This window comes from Pollachius pollachius, assembly GCF_949987615.1.
Source record: "Pollachius pollachius genome assembly, chromosome: 9".
Lineage (NCBI taxonomy): Eukaryota > Metazoa > Chordata > Actinopteri > Gadiformes > Gadidae > Pollachius > Pollachius pollachius.
The window spans coordinates 18302677-18318618 of NC_136942.1; the positions used below are offsets into that span (position 1 = coordinate 18302677).

A 15942-nucleotide genomic window follows, 5' to 3' on the forward strand; every position below is an offset into this window, starting at 1 on the left:
CCATCAAAAGGAGGTTGACTCAGCCGGAGAGGTGGTCTCGGAGACGGAACGTCTTTTGGATATTTGGGTCCGATATCCAAAAGACATTCCGTCTCCTCTTTGCTCCATGTTGAGCCACCACCCGATGGTCCGACAAAAGCAAGTAAAAAGTATGCTGGAAAACATAACTTAAAAATGCCGATGCATTTAACACATTCCGAGTCAGGATGAGGGAGAAGGAGTTGAACCAGTCCGCAGATCAATGTATATCACGCTGGATATCCATGATTGTTGACTTTCACTGGTGCTCCCCCCCCCCCTTTTTCTTTAACGCTTTTTTTTTTTTTTTTGTCCAATGATTTAACCTATTCAGACCGGATCACGCACCTGTGCGTGTTTACCTTTAAGACCGGATTGCGCATCAATGCGTGTTTACCATTAACCCATTTGTACCGGCTGCGCGGAGCAACATTGTATCTACTAGATACAATGTTGCGCCGCACAGCAGCCGGTACAAATGGGTTAACGTTCTTTGCACACATGCAGGTTTGTTGACGAATTCTGGCACTGTTGCGAAAATTGCAATGTGAAAAGGAATTGCACCAAACCAAGAATTAAACATTGTATTTTGCGTCATCAACATGCATTATCGCGATAGAGCGATATAATTAAAATCTGTACCGTAGGCCATTTTTGTATCGTTTATATCGTATATCGTTTATATCGCGCATTACTACTGCCTATGTGATATGACATGAGTATAAGGCATATTAAAATACTACAGATTTAGAAGTTGTCTCCACTGAATATTTTTTTATAGGTAGGCTATATAAGACTCCGCCTTGCGTAGAAGCTCCGGTTAGACCGGGTTTTTGTATGCTGGCCCGCCGTGGCATTATTGCTGTTTCTGAAAGCTTTTTTCTGAATATTAATTCATTCGACTCGTTTGATCCATATTCATGTTCGGGTTGTAGTCACTATAACGTGAGCTATGCAGTGTTGGATTTGTATTTTTATTATGTGATATTCTGACATGAGTAAAAGGCATATTAAAATGTACTACCGATCTGCACGTTCTCTCCAGATATTCCTAGGCCCACCAATAAATTACCTTCTGAATCCGCCACTGGACGGAACAATGGAGCGTCGGAGAAATGGACCCGAAGTGAACTGACAGCTGTCCCGCATACGGCAACAATCCCTTTCTACTCCTCCTCCTTTCTCAATATGGACTTCAGAGAGTCAAAGCCAAAGTTCCTTTACCCCAATTCCTTCTCCACCATGGCCGAGGTAACCCTCAGTATGAGTCTTAAAGGTGTAAAATGGATTTTGGATATGTTTTGTGAAACGTTCGTTTTGAAGCACAACTCATTGGCGAACACAGAGCTTGCGTGTTGCTGACGGATGTCACAATCTGTGTTTGTCAATCTACCTATCGAGTCTTAAAAACAAAATGGCGTCGACGGGTGATCTACTGATGGTATTGTGTGTATAAAATGTATTTTTTAATAAACAATCTGTAAATGTAAAGCTGGACCCAGTGTTTGAGATGCTGAGTGTTTAGAAAAAAATCCTCTCCACATATTTCAGGCTGAGGTTTGTGGAACCAAAAACAAGTGGGAACAAGCAGGGACGTCCCTAGGAATTCTGGGCCCCTTGAATAATTCAGGTATGGAGCCCTCCCCCCCCCAACATATATACATTTTAAATGTTATATATTCATTCACATTTTATAATCATTAAATATTCAACCCGGTATCACGCCATTGCGTGCTCCTGCGCACGAACGTTAATCTATTGAAGCGTGTTCCCGAGCACGATAGTCCGACTTTTTGCGTGTTACACAAAACGAAATGTAAACCAATGCATTCTGAATGGGAGTGTTCTAAGACAATTAACGTTCTCCACAAAACGCTACGAGAGAGAGAGAAAGAGAGAGCGGGAGGGACAGAGAGAGAGAGAGAGAGCGAGAGAGAGGCTTCAGAAAGGGTGTGCGCAGATAGTACAGTGCACCCTAGTTATGTTTATGCCAAAACCTATATATATAATTAGGCTATAATTATATTATTTAGCGTGTAATGAGACAATCTATAGCCAAATTGTCGAAGATGCCCGAGAATCTTTCGGGATATCAGCATGGGAAATCGGCGAATCAGACCCATGAATCTATTGTAGCGACCCTGGGACAGTTAAATAGTTTGTGTGTTATGTGTTACATTATATTTCGTTGTCCGTTATGCCAGTTGTTCTATGTGCATGTATTGTAATGTTATTCTTGTCAAACAGCGTGTGGGGCGAATCATTAGGTCAGCTGGGGGAGGGCCTTGGAAGAACAGGAGGGTGGGGGCCTGCACGCGAGTGAGACCGTGTTGCCGGGGTAACCGGGGTTTGTTTGGGTCCGGTTTTCAGCTGTTGGTTTCAATGTTGTTACAATGTTACGGGTTTCAGTGACCTGGTTTTTGGTCCATTAAAACTACCTTCAACTAATGACTCGACATGATTATGTCACCGGCGAGGTCGTTACACTATAAAGAAACACGTCATCTCAAGCGGGAGAGAAAGTTTGCGGTGCTGGTTTGTGTCACCAACCCAGCAACCCAGTCGCCAAGAAAAAACGTTGACAGTGCACGTTTCCATGAACACTGGATACGTAGCATTTCAACGTAAAAAATAGCGTGTTATACCTACAGTATCCACGTGTGCCGCTGTGGAGGCGGGTTTCGGGGTTTGGGACACGATTGTTTAGGGGGGGGGGGGAGACTGTTGTTGACCGGGGAGGGGGGGGGGGGGGGGGGGGAGACACGTTTGTTGAGGGGGGGGGGGACACACGATTGTAGGGGGGGGGGGGGGGGACACACCAACCCAGCAACCCAGTCGCCAAGAAAAAACGTTGACGGTGCACGTTTCCATGAACACTGGATACGTAGCATTTCAACGTAAAAAATAGCGTGTTATACCTACAGTATCCACGTGTGCCGCTGTGGAGGCGGGTTTCGGGGTTTGGGACACGATTGTTTAGGGGGGGGGGGGGGGGGGGAGACTGTTGTTGACCGGGGAGGGGGGGGGGGGGGGGGGGGGGGGGACACGTTTGTTGAGGGGGACGACGACACACGATTGTAGGGGGGGGACACACGTTAGTTGAGGGGGGGGGGGGGGGGGACACGTTTGTATCCTAACAACAAAACAAGTTAACAAAAGCCCCATTTGTCAACTGAGAACCCCAATTCCCAGAATCCCCCGCGGCTCCGGAACACGGCGTAGCTTATATTAATCTTTATTATCTGAATGGGAAATGCAATATTTTAGGACAGATACACCATTAAACGCGTTTCTAATGACATTTCTAGCGAGAAATGTACATTTTCCTTACATAATCTTCAGTCAGTGAATGTGTATGATCTTTATTAATCTTTATTATCTGAATGGGAAATGCAATATTTTAGGACAGATACACCATTAAACGCGTTTCTAATGACTTTCCTAGCGAGAAATGTACATTTTCCTTACATAATCTTCAGTCAGTGAATGTGTATGATCTTTATTAATCTTTATTATCTGAATGGGAAATGCAATATTTTAGGACCGATTCACCGTTAAACGTGTTTCTAATAACATTTCTAGCGAGAAATATACTTTTTACTTGCATAATCTTTAGTCAGTGATTGTGTCTGATCTTTAGTTTTATAGTTATTAGGATTTGATCGGCTCGCTCGCATGTTTCAACGACGTCAGGTTGCTTTCGCTAAACTAGTAGCTCACGTGCTTCCTGCGTTTGTGTTATTAAACTGTTACTTTATGTAACTTTTAATGATATCATCTTGTTAGAAACACGTATATCTGAGAGCCAACCCAGTCGCCAAAAGCATACGTTGACAGTGTACTTTTCGTGAACACTGGATTACGTCGCATTTCAACATAAAATAGCGTGTTATACACACACACACGCACACGCACAGACACACGCACTCACACACACACACACACACACACACACACACACACACACACACACACACACACACACACACACACACAAACACACACACACACACACACACATACACACACACACACACACACACACACAGTATCTTGTACAATGATTTTTAGATTTCTTCTTTGTAAAACTTGAAAAATAAAGTAAGTTTTGGCTTTGGAAAAGTAATTATTTCCCTTATTATACAAATAGGCTATGCTGTTAAGGCTGCCGTGTTCCAATACCTGTACTTCCATGAGTATACTTAAAGGAAGTATACTATCCGTACTATCTACTACGTTAATTTTTCAGATGTGAGTGCTGTTCCAAATCGAGTACTCCGTGGTGCACTAACCGGAAATTACGATCACGACTGCCGCCGTGGCTCCTCCCCCGCAATAAACATCCCGCTTTGAAAGGTGAACTCTTTACGCCTAGCAGCTATAAAAAACTATAAAAACTAAAAAATGACTCTATTAATGCAGGCTATGTGGAAAATGCGCCGACTTTGGCTCAGCCTGGCTCCGACTCTTCCGCTACGTATACATATGTGTAATCCAGCACATATAAAGACGGGGACCAGAAAATAATTACTTTCTCTCCATTGAAACCCATTCATATTTTTCGATCTCAGAGGTCCCATGAGGGGCCTACCGGAAGGGGCGAACTTACGAGCTCTATGACGCTGCTCTCGAGCGACATATAGATAGGACTGCTAATCTTACAAGCATTCTCAAGATCGATTGTCGGCAGTAGTTCTATTCATTCTATCGCTGTAACTTTTCTCTCGTGTTGCTATGGACAAGTTGTTTGACCTGGATCTCCGTGACCCCCGCACAGAAGGAAGACACCTTGCCGTTGGGTTGATGCATGACCAATTCCTTGCAGAAGCCATGGTAACAACCTTTTGTACATTAACTGAACTTGAACTTGTACATGAAATGAATGTTTCAGTACCTCAGAAACTCCGTCTAACAAGATGTTGGACTTAAACACACAGGAGGCTGCGGAGAATGTCAATCGGGCAAGATCTGGAGGGGATTCACCACGGAGCTCAACCAAACGGAGTGGACGCGGCAAGGCCAGAGGGAGACGTGGAGGCCGTGCGGGCCATACAGGCCGTGCAGACCGATGGAGTGGCCTAACTACAGGTTTGTTTATGTGCAAATTCAGATTAGTTTAATTTGGTGACAAACAATTACCCATGGCAATTAGGGATGGGTCAGAATTTTCTATTATTCGATTTTTCGTTCCCGTGGGTCAAAGTCGATTTGTAACATTTGGACCGTTAAAGGTTGGGTATGGGATTTGCGAAACGCCAGCAGATTTTGAAAATACACAACTCAAATGGTCCTACCCCCTCTCCTTCAACGCTGACTCTACCCATTCCAAGTACAAGTAAATGGGAGCGGGGGAGAGGGAGTGCCGTACGACCGTTTGATTGACGTACTTACTGTCAAATGAGTTTCTTGCAGCAGTGCAAGCACTTGAGTGTCTGCCGTAGAGATATATTAATCTGTCATGTACTGTTTAACAGGCATGGACACTGAGGTGTTGGCACTTCCTTCAGAGGATTCCTTGCCCTTACCCAGAGCACAGCAAAATCCTCAAGAGATGTTTGGTAAATATACAGTGTTTAATTCTGAAATCCAAATACTGTATATAGAATGTAGATCATTTGGTTATATTTTATTTGCAGAACAAAACATGGAGAGGCTTTCTGCCCTACTGGATTCAAGCCCCTGTCCTGCTGAGCCTGAGAGAAGCGCAGCATCATCGTGGTCTGTTAGGCAGCAGAAAGCCTCTGACCGTTGGGAGGAAGCACGGCCGTACCACCTCAGATGCCTTTTGGAATCTGAGGCTGTTGGCAAGCCATTGTGTTGCTTCTGCCACAAGCCGGCTGTTATAAGGTTGGATGTTCATCAATCAAATAATAGAATGTATCTATGTACACTAAAAAAAGTATATCATATAAATTGAGTGACTTGACTTGAGTGTTTTGTCTGCTTAGGTGCAGAGAGTGCCTTCCGGAGCAGTGGTTTTGTGGGGCCTGCGACATGCATAACCACAGCAAACGGCCACTCCACAACAGGGACAGCGTGGTGGATGGCTTCTTTAAAGCCATTCCCCCATCCACATGTATCTCAAGAGGAGAGACTGGAATATATGCCACACATGAGCAAGGTAAGGTCTGACAAATCTACCTGTCTAGACTTCCTGATCCTTATCTTGTTTATTCAGTCTGCTGCCATATACAGAATGTTCACTTTTCTTTTCGACAGATCGCATTTTACCCACAATGCCAGCACAGCACTGCACCTGCCAGGTCCCTAGCTTCACAGTGGAAGCTGGGAAACCAGTCATCTTGATTACCATCAATGGTAGAAACCAGTTCTCTATTTAGACTTCTGTTAGTCTAATATACAATATGTGTCAATGATTATGACTAATGTTGTTTTTTTCGTTAGGGCGTTATGATTTGCATTTGCCACGTTATGTGTGCCAAACATGCCTGCAGCAGTGGGCCCCTGATGTGAGAGACCTAGTCAGGAGTGGATATTGGCCAGCTTCTGCAAATGCTTCCACAATCTACACGGTGGACCTCCTCAACACCTTTCAGGAGCTGAAGTTGATCTCACCTGGATTCTCCAGGCAAGCCCTTGCAAAAATGCTGGAACATCGCACACTGTGTGCAGGAAGAGTAAGTGACATCAGCAATACTATTTATTATGCTCACCAATATTGTCAGCAATTTTTTTATTTTTTTTTTGACTATCTCAAAAATGTTTTCCATATTCTGATATACTTTCTAGTCTGGACAGATCAACGGGGATGCCCTGCAGAGGAGCTTTCTTGAGTTTGCATACGCCTCCTTTGAGAAAGACCAGCTCTGCTGTGATACCCCTTTCACCTGCCCTGCCTGCACACCTGAAATGGTAGCAGTGTCAGCAGATGGCAACAGGAAGCTTTATCGCTTTGGCCATACTGGAAGGTGCACTTTAAGTTCTCTTTGGTAATTGAGTCGTGACTGTAAGTGACAACAAGAGTAGGTAATGGATGTTATATATTTTTCCCCTAGATCTAATGACACTCCCTTTTTTGATGGGCTATTTCTAGCCAAAGACAGTGAGGTGTCTGATTTTGTCAACACAATACAGATGGCGGTGAAGAATGTAAGTTTAAGCTAAGTTTAAACACTCAAATAGTTCTGTTACTAAAGGAATCATTGCATTTCCTGGACTTCTAGAAGTATTCCATACTCCCTACTCTTTTGTCGTGAATTACATTAACAATATGTGTATGCACTATATTCACAGATAAAGGGGAGAGGCACATGTGGAGACTCTCAATGGGCAGCAGCAAGGGAGACCTCTAGGCGGGCCTCTAAACTGGATGAGGAAGGCGTTGAGGTTGCGGTGTGTCGGCATGGCTTCCTTTTAAAAGCCCTTAACATGTACCGAGGAGAGATATTTGCGTATCCTATGTATCTCCAAAGGGAGCTTCTCCCAAGCAAGGCACAGTTTTTTGCTATGGATGTGGCATGCAAATACTGGCCATACCTACAAAAAGTTGCTTCGGTCATTCCAGCTCTCAAGAGCCTCACAGAAATGAAGCCCTTCCTGAGCATCATGCATGCAAGAGCTCATGCTACCAAGTGTGAGGTATGTCTGTTATCTGTTATTTTCAAATGAATACGCCATGTGTTACTATAGGAATGGACAGCTTTAAGCTGAATTCCTTTTCCATAATATTTGTCCACGTTTTCCAACTGCTTCATTGGCTCTAATGAACCCCAAATCCACCCATCCTTGCAACAGATAAAATGGAGTGGTCGGAATCAGAAGGGAGCAGGCACAACTGCCGGTGAGGAGGTGGAGCAAATAAACAGCTACCTCTCCCGTTGTGCCCTGATAACAAAGTACATGTCAAAAGCAGGTAAGTCACTTTGGTCTGAGTTTATGCTATCTAATATTGCTCATAGATTGCAGAACATAATGTAATTCTCCTTATACCAGCACGTGTGGACATGCTCACTGTGCATGCCATGGGTTGGAACCATCACAAAGCAGAGACGCTACACAAGGCCCTCTCCACAAGATATGTGAAGGTATGTTTCATATTCATGTATGTTTTTGTGCCAGTTGTTAGGCAGACTGAGTTCCTATTGTAATTATTGTAAATATTTTAGACATCTAAAAGGGCAGAAGAAGAGGCAGAGAGGCTGTCACAACTGCAGAAGGACCTGCAGTGCTCAAATGCAATGGCTGTACAGTGGATTGCTGAAGTCAAGGAATGGGCAGAGAGCGGTGAGGACAGAACAATATACATGCCTTTTTGCAGTTTCCTTACAGACATTTGTGTTCAAACGGTAATCAAAATAATACACAATCAGTGAAGCATTAGTGCTGCAAAAATCTAGAAAACTCGGTTGCATTGTATAGAATACAGTACACTGAGCTTAATTTCACCCTAACGGATATCTACAGAGACCCCAGTAACGGGTCTGCACGTTCTCCAGCAGTCCATTGAGGGTCTCCATCTGGGTCTAAAGCAACAGAAACAAACCCTCTACCGTCAGAATGGTATGTAGGCTTTTTCTTGAGTTATCCGGTATACCTAACAATGTATCTATATTGTTTTTAATATAACCTATACAAGGTTTTTGTGTCTGCATATTACGTTTCTCCTAAACAATCTAGACAGCAACAAGCTTCGCCATCGTCTCCGAAGAAAGTTGACGGAAGACAAAAAGCGCCTTCTCCAGGAGATTGATAAATACAACAGTCTTGTTGCAGACCTCTCCAAAAGGATTGATGTGGCCTTGGTTGACCACTCTTTGGCTGGACAGAGCACTGGCGCAATATGGCCATGGGAGGACTATGGCAGTGGTATGCATTTTTCAATGCTTTTAAAATGTCATGCAGTATATCGGAATAGTGAACTATCCTGAAATGATATATTAAATATAATGGTGGTTTTGTAATATATAAAACGATTTTGGGAAAGAAACATCATTTCTAAATTCTGTTTCCATTATGGTTGCATTGCTAAATGTTATGCCAGATACTCATGTATTGATCTTAATATTTTGGATCATTAGTAACAATCGGGGTCAAGAAACGACTGCACGACCAGGAAATGCTGAAAACACGGCTGGAAGAGGAGCTCCCTATCCTGGTGTTGGAGATGGCCCAGCACTGTACGTGGTTGCAAAACCTGGGAGTGGCCCTCAAGACGGAGCTTGCAAGATACGGTAAGTTAAAGACAAGTTTTGGGGATCCCATTTAATGTATTCAATTAGTGGGGGATGTTTCAATATATATTAACGTCGTTGGGTTTTCTGTCCTCTACTTGTAGAAGATGAAAATGGACTTCACTGTCTCTTGGCAAGAAGACTTGCGGAAGTGGAAGAACAACATCAAATGGTCCTGCAGCGGTATAAGACTGCTCTAGGTCCATTGGCCTCTGTCCTCCTTGATGTTTGTGAGGAAGAGGAATGTGATCCGATGGGCCTGGTCAGTCCAGACACCAGCGAGGATGAGGAAGATGCAAGAGAACAAGCAACTTAGTTGATGGTGTGGTTTCGTGCCTCGCTTGATGTACACAAATGATCATTGTTATTGCTATGTTTAAAATAAAAAAATCTATCTCTTCAATTCAAGATGGGGTGGGTGAGAATAAATAGTGCTATAACCTCACTAGACTTATTGACATGGACACATCTGTTCCGCATAGATTTCTATGCACGAGACTTAACGGACACTTTTGTTACTGCCATGTATACAGTACATTCGGATCACATTTTAGGAAGAGATCTATGACGCATAGAAATCTATGCGGATCAGATGTGCCATGTAAACGCGGATACTATGAATTTCATTCATATATACAATTTCAGAAGTGGATGAGATTCGAGAAATATCTTGTTATAATGAGAAAGAATGTCAAGGTTTGGGGGTTGATGAAAAACTATTTTGAACCTTTGTGGTATGGCAACCCAGTCGCCAAAAGCATATGTTGACAGTCACTTTAAGGACAAGTTATGAGAGAAATGCACATTAACTTTTTGTTATCTCATAAGCGGTGTGGTGCCGGCTCCTTTTGACCTTTTGACCCCAGACTTCAAAAACGTGTCCACAGGCCAGCTGTGTCTACCCACCTTAAGCCACAAATGTACACCTACATCCCACAGTAAATGGGGACTAGAAACATAACCTCTGTCATATACATTTACTCTACTGTTGGAGGTCACGCCCCTTTTTCCACCTTTTCGAGATAGCTAGAGATGCTAAAATGTTTACACACATTTCCCGGGGCCCCGTGTTTGACATATCCGAGATTTGGAGTTCTAGCCCTTAGAGAAAAAAAGTTTTCCCAAATGGAGTGTCATTTGGACAAAGCCCCTCAGAAGTGTAGCCTGCAAGACCTAATGGTTCAGAATGTGGTGGAAAAAGTTTTTGAGATAGGAAGGTCCTACCGGCCTGAAATTTTAATACCTTATTCTAGGGCCTAACTGGGACCTCCGCACCGAAACTTGGCCCGGTCGGACCCCGAGGGCAGGAAGGGGGGGCCTGCCCTCGGGGTCTGACCGGGCCAAGTCTCGGACAGGAAGGGCCCCCCCTTCCTGCCCTCGGGGTCCGACCGGGCCAAGTTTCGGTGCGGAGGTCCCAGTTAGGCCCTAGAACAAGGTATTAAAATTTCAGGGCGGTAGGACCTTCCTATCTCAAAAACTGTTTTTCCACCACATTCTGAACCATTAGGTCTTGCAGGCTACACTTCTGAGGGGCTTTGTCCAAATGACACTCCATTTGGGAAAACTTTTTTTCTCTAAGGGCTAGAACTCCAAATCTCGGATATGTCGTACACGGGGCCCCGGGAAATGTGTGTAAACATTTTAGCATCCCTAGCTATCTCGAAAAGGTCGGCAAAGGGGCGTGACCTCCAACAGTACAGTAAATGTACATAAGACAGAGGTTAGTTTCTAGTCTCCATTTTTTGTGGGATGGAGGTGTACATTTGTGGCTAAAGGTGTGTAGACACAGCTGGCCTGTGGCCACGTTTTTGAAGTCGGGGGTCAAAAGGTCAAAAGGAGCCGGCACCACGCGGCTTATGAGATAACAAAAAGTTAATGTGTGTTTCTCTCATAACTTTTTGTCATTATTAAAGAGAGGCCTGATTCTCAGATATGCATGTTGGATGGCTAGGGTGTAGGTTTGGGTAGAACTTCAGACCAAAATCTTGAAAGCGAGCCGCTGGGTGAGGTGCAACAAGATGGAGCACTTGCTGAGTAATTTCTTGTAGGGCCGGTGCGTAAGAGGGCAAACAAGATGTCCTTCAATATCTACTATCTTCCAGGCGATTGCAACGGTGCCACACATGAACACATTCAAACATGTTTAATGGTAGTAATTAGCTGTCGAAATTGGAGGCCTTAATCAATAATGACCAGCTATTGATTTGCTTCCCAATAAAAGTTTGTGACAAATGACATGTTATTTAGCATCTACACATTGAGCTGAGTCCAATGACACAAAGCATGACACTCCACGGCCCTACACGGCCCCCTACACTACATGGCCCCTGTATTTTACATGGTACACCTATGGTCTAGGGCATGATCTCCGTGTGGCACAAGGTCGAGCTTGATCTCATTGGACTCAGCTGCTAATGTAGATGCTAAATAACATGTAATTTGTCAGAAAACTCCATCGGGTAGCAAATCTATAGCTGGTTATTATCTATAAAGGCCTCCAAAATCGACAGCTAATTACTACCCTGAAACATAGTCAAATATGGTCATGCATGGCACCGTTGCAATCGCCTCGAAACGTAGATGACAAATGACACCTTGTTTGCCCCGTTACGGGAAGATATTTTCATGGTATATCTTTCTATTTCCTAACCAAGCTCCATTGCCGTCTTTAACCAACGTGGTTTGCCGAGAGTCACGTGACGTTGACGCAGGCCCATTGAAAAGAAAAGGCCCAAAAAACGTAGGCATGTCACATGTTTAAAGCCGTTATTGTAATTAATTAATTTAATATTAAAATATAGGCTATTATATGTATACAATTATTACGTCGTGTAATATTCTATCTATAAGTAGACCATAACTTTTATTCAATTATCGTTATAACATGATCTGTATCTGACCATTGAACATCTTTAACCAAGTTCAGGTATAACCAGACCATATAACAAATATTTATTTTATATTTTTATATTTATTTTTTTACCGTTTTGTGATGATTGGTCGAACTCCACTTACATAACACACAGTATATACCTACTTTATATTGATTCTCATCTATAAAGGCAATTACAAATCAAGCCCAATCTTTGCACATTTTTGTTCTTGAGCAATACCACACTTTCAAGTCATTTTCTAATAATTCAAGATCTAATAATGTAATAGTGTATGACACATAAGAAAGGGAATGATGAAACCACTTGATAGGAAATCTGGTTGGCAAGTGTGTTTGGTGGAAGAACTACTGTTAAACGTTAAAATAGCAGCAGCTATTTTGCACCAAGATGGTGCAAAATAATATGGTATAATATAGAATACTCGGAAAAGCAATGAAGTGGTTTAAAAAAACCCAGTGAAACAGAAAGAAACCAAATTAAATACATACCAAACTGGGCAAGGCTGCCAATCAACAAGGACTTCTTTAATGCCCTATCAAGGAAAGGAACCATAAATTCATTAGTAAGATAATAAATTCAGTGTTAGCCTATGAGTTTGATAGACAAAATGCATTGACGGTACTATTCCAAAATATTTATGCAAATTACTTGTATACATGAGTAAATTACATTTACAGTATGCATTTAATATGCATGCTCATGATCAATCAGCGAGAATGTCATTCCTACAGTTAATCACGCATGTGTTTTTGCTGGGTCTTTATGGGTCTGTCAAACCTTTCTCATCCTCTCCTTCCCGTAACTCCTTATTTCGAAGGAGTCACGAGCAATATGGTAGGGGCAATCTGAAAATATAAAAAACATGTTTTTCACAACAAAACCATCTATGCTTATCCACTGGCAAATATAAAATACCGCAAATATAAAATCAATAACAGTAATTATTAATACTGTATTAATGCTGTAATCGCTGCTATGAATACACAGGAGAATAATTTACAATTCCATAATTATAAATTGTGTAAAGGGTTTGTCAGTGCTCTGATCGTTACAAACTATTTCATCTTTCTCTTCGGTAAAGTCTTGTTCCTTTTTTCAAGCCCCTTCTGGCTGTGATGCTCTGTAGGAAAGAAATGTTGAGGTATTCAAACAAAGACTCAAATGGTCATAACCAACATTCTTATTACAGTCCTTTTTCCAAAATAACTACAATAAATGTAATGCTATGGTGAAAAGAATAGTAGTCAATTAGCAATTCGATCTGTACAGACATTCTGAACATACCTTTTCTCCTCCGCTTCCTCTGCACAGTAGAGACCGCTGTTGGAATGGAAAATAAAATATTACTCATTCAGGCAATGATGTTTATTTGTATGACACTTAGTACCTTCTCATGCATGCTTTAATTGAAAAATCCATACCTGGTCCTTCCGTGTCCGGGTGGGCCACCTCCTCTACCTGCAGGGCCCCCTCCTCCACCTGCAGGGCCCCCTCCTCCACCTGCAGGGCCCCCTCCTCTACCTGCAGGGCCCCCTCCTCCACCTGCAGGGCCCCCTCCTCCACCTGCAGGGCCCCCTCCTCCACCTGCAGGGCCCCCTCCTCTACCTGCAGGGCCCCCTCCTCCACCTGCAGGGCCCCCTCCTCCACCTGCAGGGCCCCCTCCTCTACCTGCAGGGCCCCCTCCTCCACCTGCAGGGCCCCCTCCTCCACCTGCAGGGCCCCCTCCTCCACCTGCAGGGCCCCCTCCTCCACCTGCAGGGCCCCCTCCTCCACCTGCAGGGCCACCTCCTCCACCTGCAGGGCCACCTCCTCCACCTGCAGGGCCACCTCCTCCAACTGCAGGGCCACCTCCTCCCCCTCCTCCACCTGCAGGGCCACCTCCTCCAACTGCAGGGCCACCTCCTCCCCCTCCTCCACCTGCAGGGCCACCTCCTCCCCCTCCTCCACCTGCACGGCCCTGTCCTCCACCTCTCCCATGTCCATGTCCATCTAAGATGACATAAGATAACACTCACTCAAAGTCCAACAGTGGAACTTCAACAGTGCAAGTGTAAATTCAGTTTTAAAAAATATGAAATTAAGACCATACAGATCTATACACATCTATACACATAAATAACCATAAACAAACATGAAAAGAGGTTAACACTTATACAGCTGACTTAGTATATTGTAATTTGTAGCATAATATATTGGAGTATATATGCAGTATATAACAATATATAGGATTAGCCTCTTTAATTGTCATAGATATTCCTGTATGTCTTCACCTGAGTGGTCCCCCTGCCCTCTTCTGGCCCCTCTGCAGTCCCACTTGCAAAAGGGGTCCATCCTGTGCAAGTTTGAAAAGTGTTGCAAAGGGTTATTAAATTGCAAATGGCAACCAAAAAAATTGTAGCAATAGTTCCATGATAAAAATGAATGTGGTGGACAAATAACAAGATGCAGTTAGTATTTTGGTTAACAAAGCAGAGGGTGTGTGGAATTTATAAAAATAAAGAATCATACCTTGACAAATGTACTCATGGATGGAGCCCATTTTTTTGAGGGACTCCTCCGCAAATGTGGCCAAGGTGCAACGAGGTGTGAACACCTTGACCACATGGCTCTTTTTAGTGGCTTTTCCAAGCAGCAGGACAGGTTTATATCCTGCTGCTTGAAGCTTTTCGAGCTGTAAGGAAATCACAGCATGTTAATGTTTTGCCTGTAGTAATCAAAAAAGACCTACTATTCAAAGCAATAGTGATTCAGACAGTTAAAGGTAGAACATAATTAATCTGAATTGTTTACATACCAGGAGGAACATTTCCTGCTTGACAACAGCCATGTTGTGGTTCTTCTTGCGGGAAGACGCCCACTCTTCCCGCTTAGCCTCAAATTTTCTCAAGGCAATTTTGAGGCGTTCCTTTACAGGCTGGACCATTTTGCAGTGGCTGCAAACCTTTTTAGCGCAAGGCAGAATGGTTTTGCAGGAGGGGCATGTTTTACATGTGGTGCCTGGCATATTGAAAGATTACCTAATTTACAAAGACACAGACAAATCGAATAGACAGATAAACAAAACAGATTAGATACACAGATAGTAGATAGATAAGAAAGATTATAGATATAAAATATTAGCATTGGCAGAGAGATAGTTAAGATGTATGATGCTTATTTGAAGCTGCAGGGAGAAAAAAGTAAATCACTGAAAACAAACTATTTTTTACAAACAGCCGACTACATTGTGTAAATTACCTTCTAACATGATGCTGTGTATGGTACTTATCTAAGCCTTTCTCATTGTTCAATTTCAATTACTAACGAACTAGCTAGCCTACCCGAGGGACAGGTGGCGACGTAGGCCTACATTAGCCTATGAAGCAACGCTTTTGTTATCTGTTATTAGCTGTTAATACCTGTTAATATTCTTTGACAACGGCAATATAATTATTTGCACTATCAACTCCATAATCTTAGTATTTCAAGCATTCAACCGTTTTTAAATAGCAGTCAATCATAGTTGAACTTACGTCACACAAACCAGCACCGCAAATTTTCGGTCACTCCAGAGTTGACGTCTTTCTTTCAACCCGGTGTCACGCGATTGCGTGCTCCTGCGCACGACCGTGTGCGTGTGTGTGTGTGCGTGCGCGTGTGTGTGTGTGCGTGTGTGTGTGTGTGTGTGTGTGTGTCTGTGCGTGTGCGTGCGTGTGTGTGTGTGTGTATAACACGCTATTTTATGTTGAAATGCGACGTAATCCAGTGTTCACGAAAAGTACACTGTCAACGTATGCTTTTGGCGACTGGGTTGGCTCTCAGATATATGTGTTTCTAACAAGATGATATCATTAAAAGTT

At 43.2% G+C, this 15942-nt stretch overlaps 2 protein-coding genes across 2 annotated transcripts; one reads left to right on the forward strand and one right to left on the reverse strand.

Moving 5' to 3' along the window:
- Positions 1-5033: 5033 nt before the first annotated feature.
- Positions 5034-11602, forward strand: LOC307080216 (uncharacterized protein; the record flags this gene model as incomplete). The annotated part of the gene is made up of 16 exons (XM_079742853.1): positions 5034-5106; positions 5493-5576; positions 5655-5865; positions 5967-6139; positions 6238-6336; positions 6424-6656; positions 6769-6947; positions 7035-7128; positions 7273-7617; positions 7774-7891; positions 7972-8063; positions 8145-8262; positions 8443-8538; positions 8656-8844; positions 9057-9155; positions 11592-11602. Exons 2-16 carry the CDS (start codon positions 5495-5497, stop codon positions 11600-11602), a joined length of 2139 nt encoding a protein of 712 aa, XP_079598979.1. The 5' UTR covers positions 5034-5106; positions 5493-5494.
- Positions 11603-12923: 1321 nt separating this feature from the next.
- On the reverse strand, positions 12924-15026 carry LOC307080217 (uncharacterized protein; the record flags this gene model as incomplete). The annotated part of the gene is made up of 5 exons (XM_079742854.1): positions 12924-12948; positions 13992-14092; positions 14374-14435; positions 14612-14774; positions 14898-15026. 5 exons carry the CDS (start codon positions 15024-15026, stop codon positions 12924-12926), a joined length of 480 nt encoding a protein of 159 aa, XP_079598980.1.
- Positions 15027-15942: the final 916 nt, after the last annotated feature.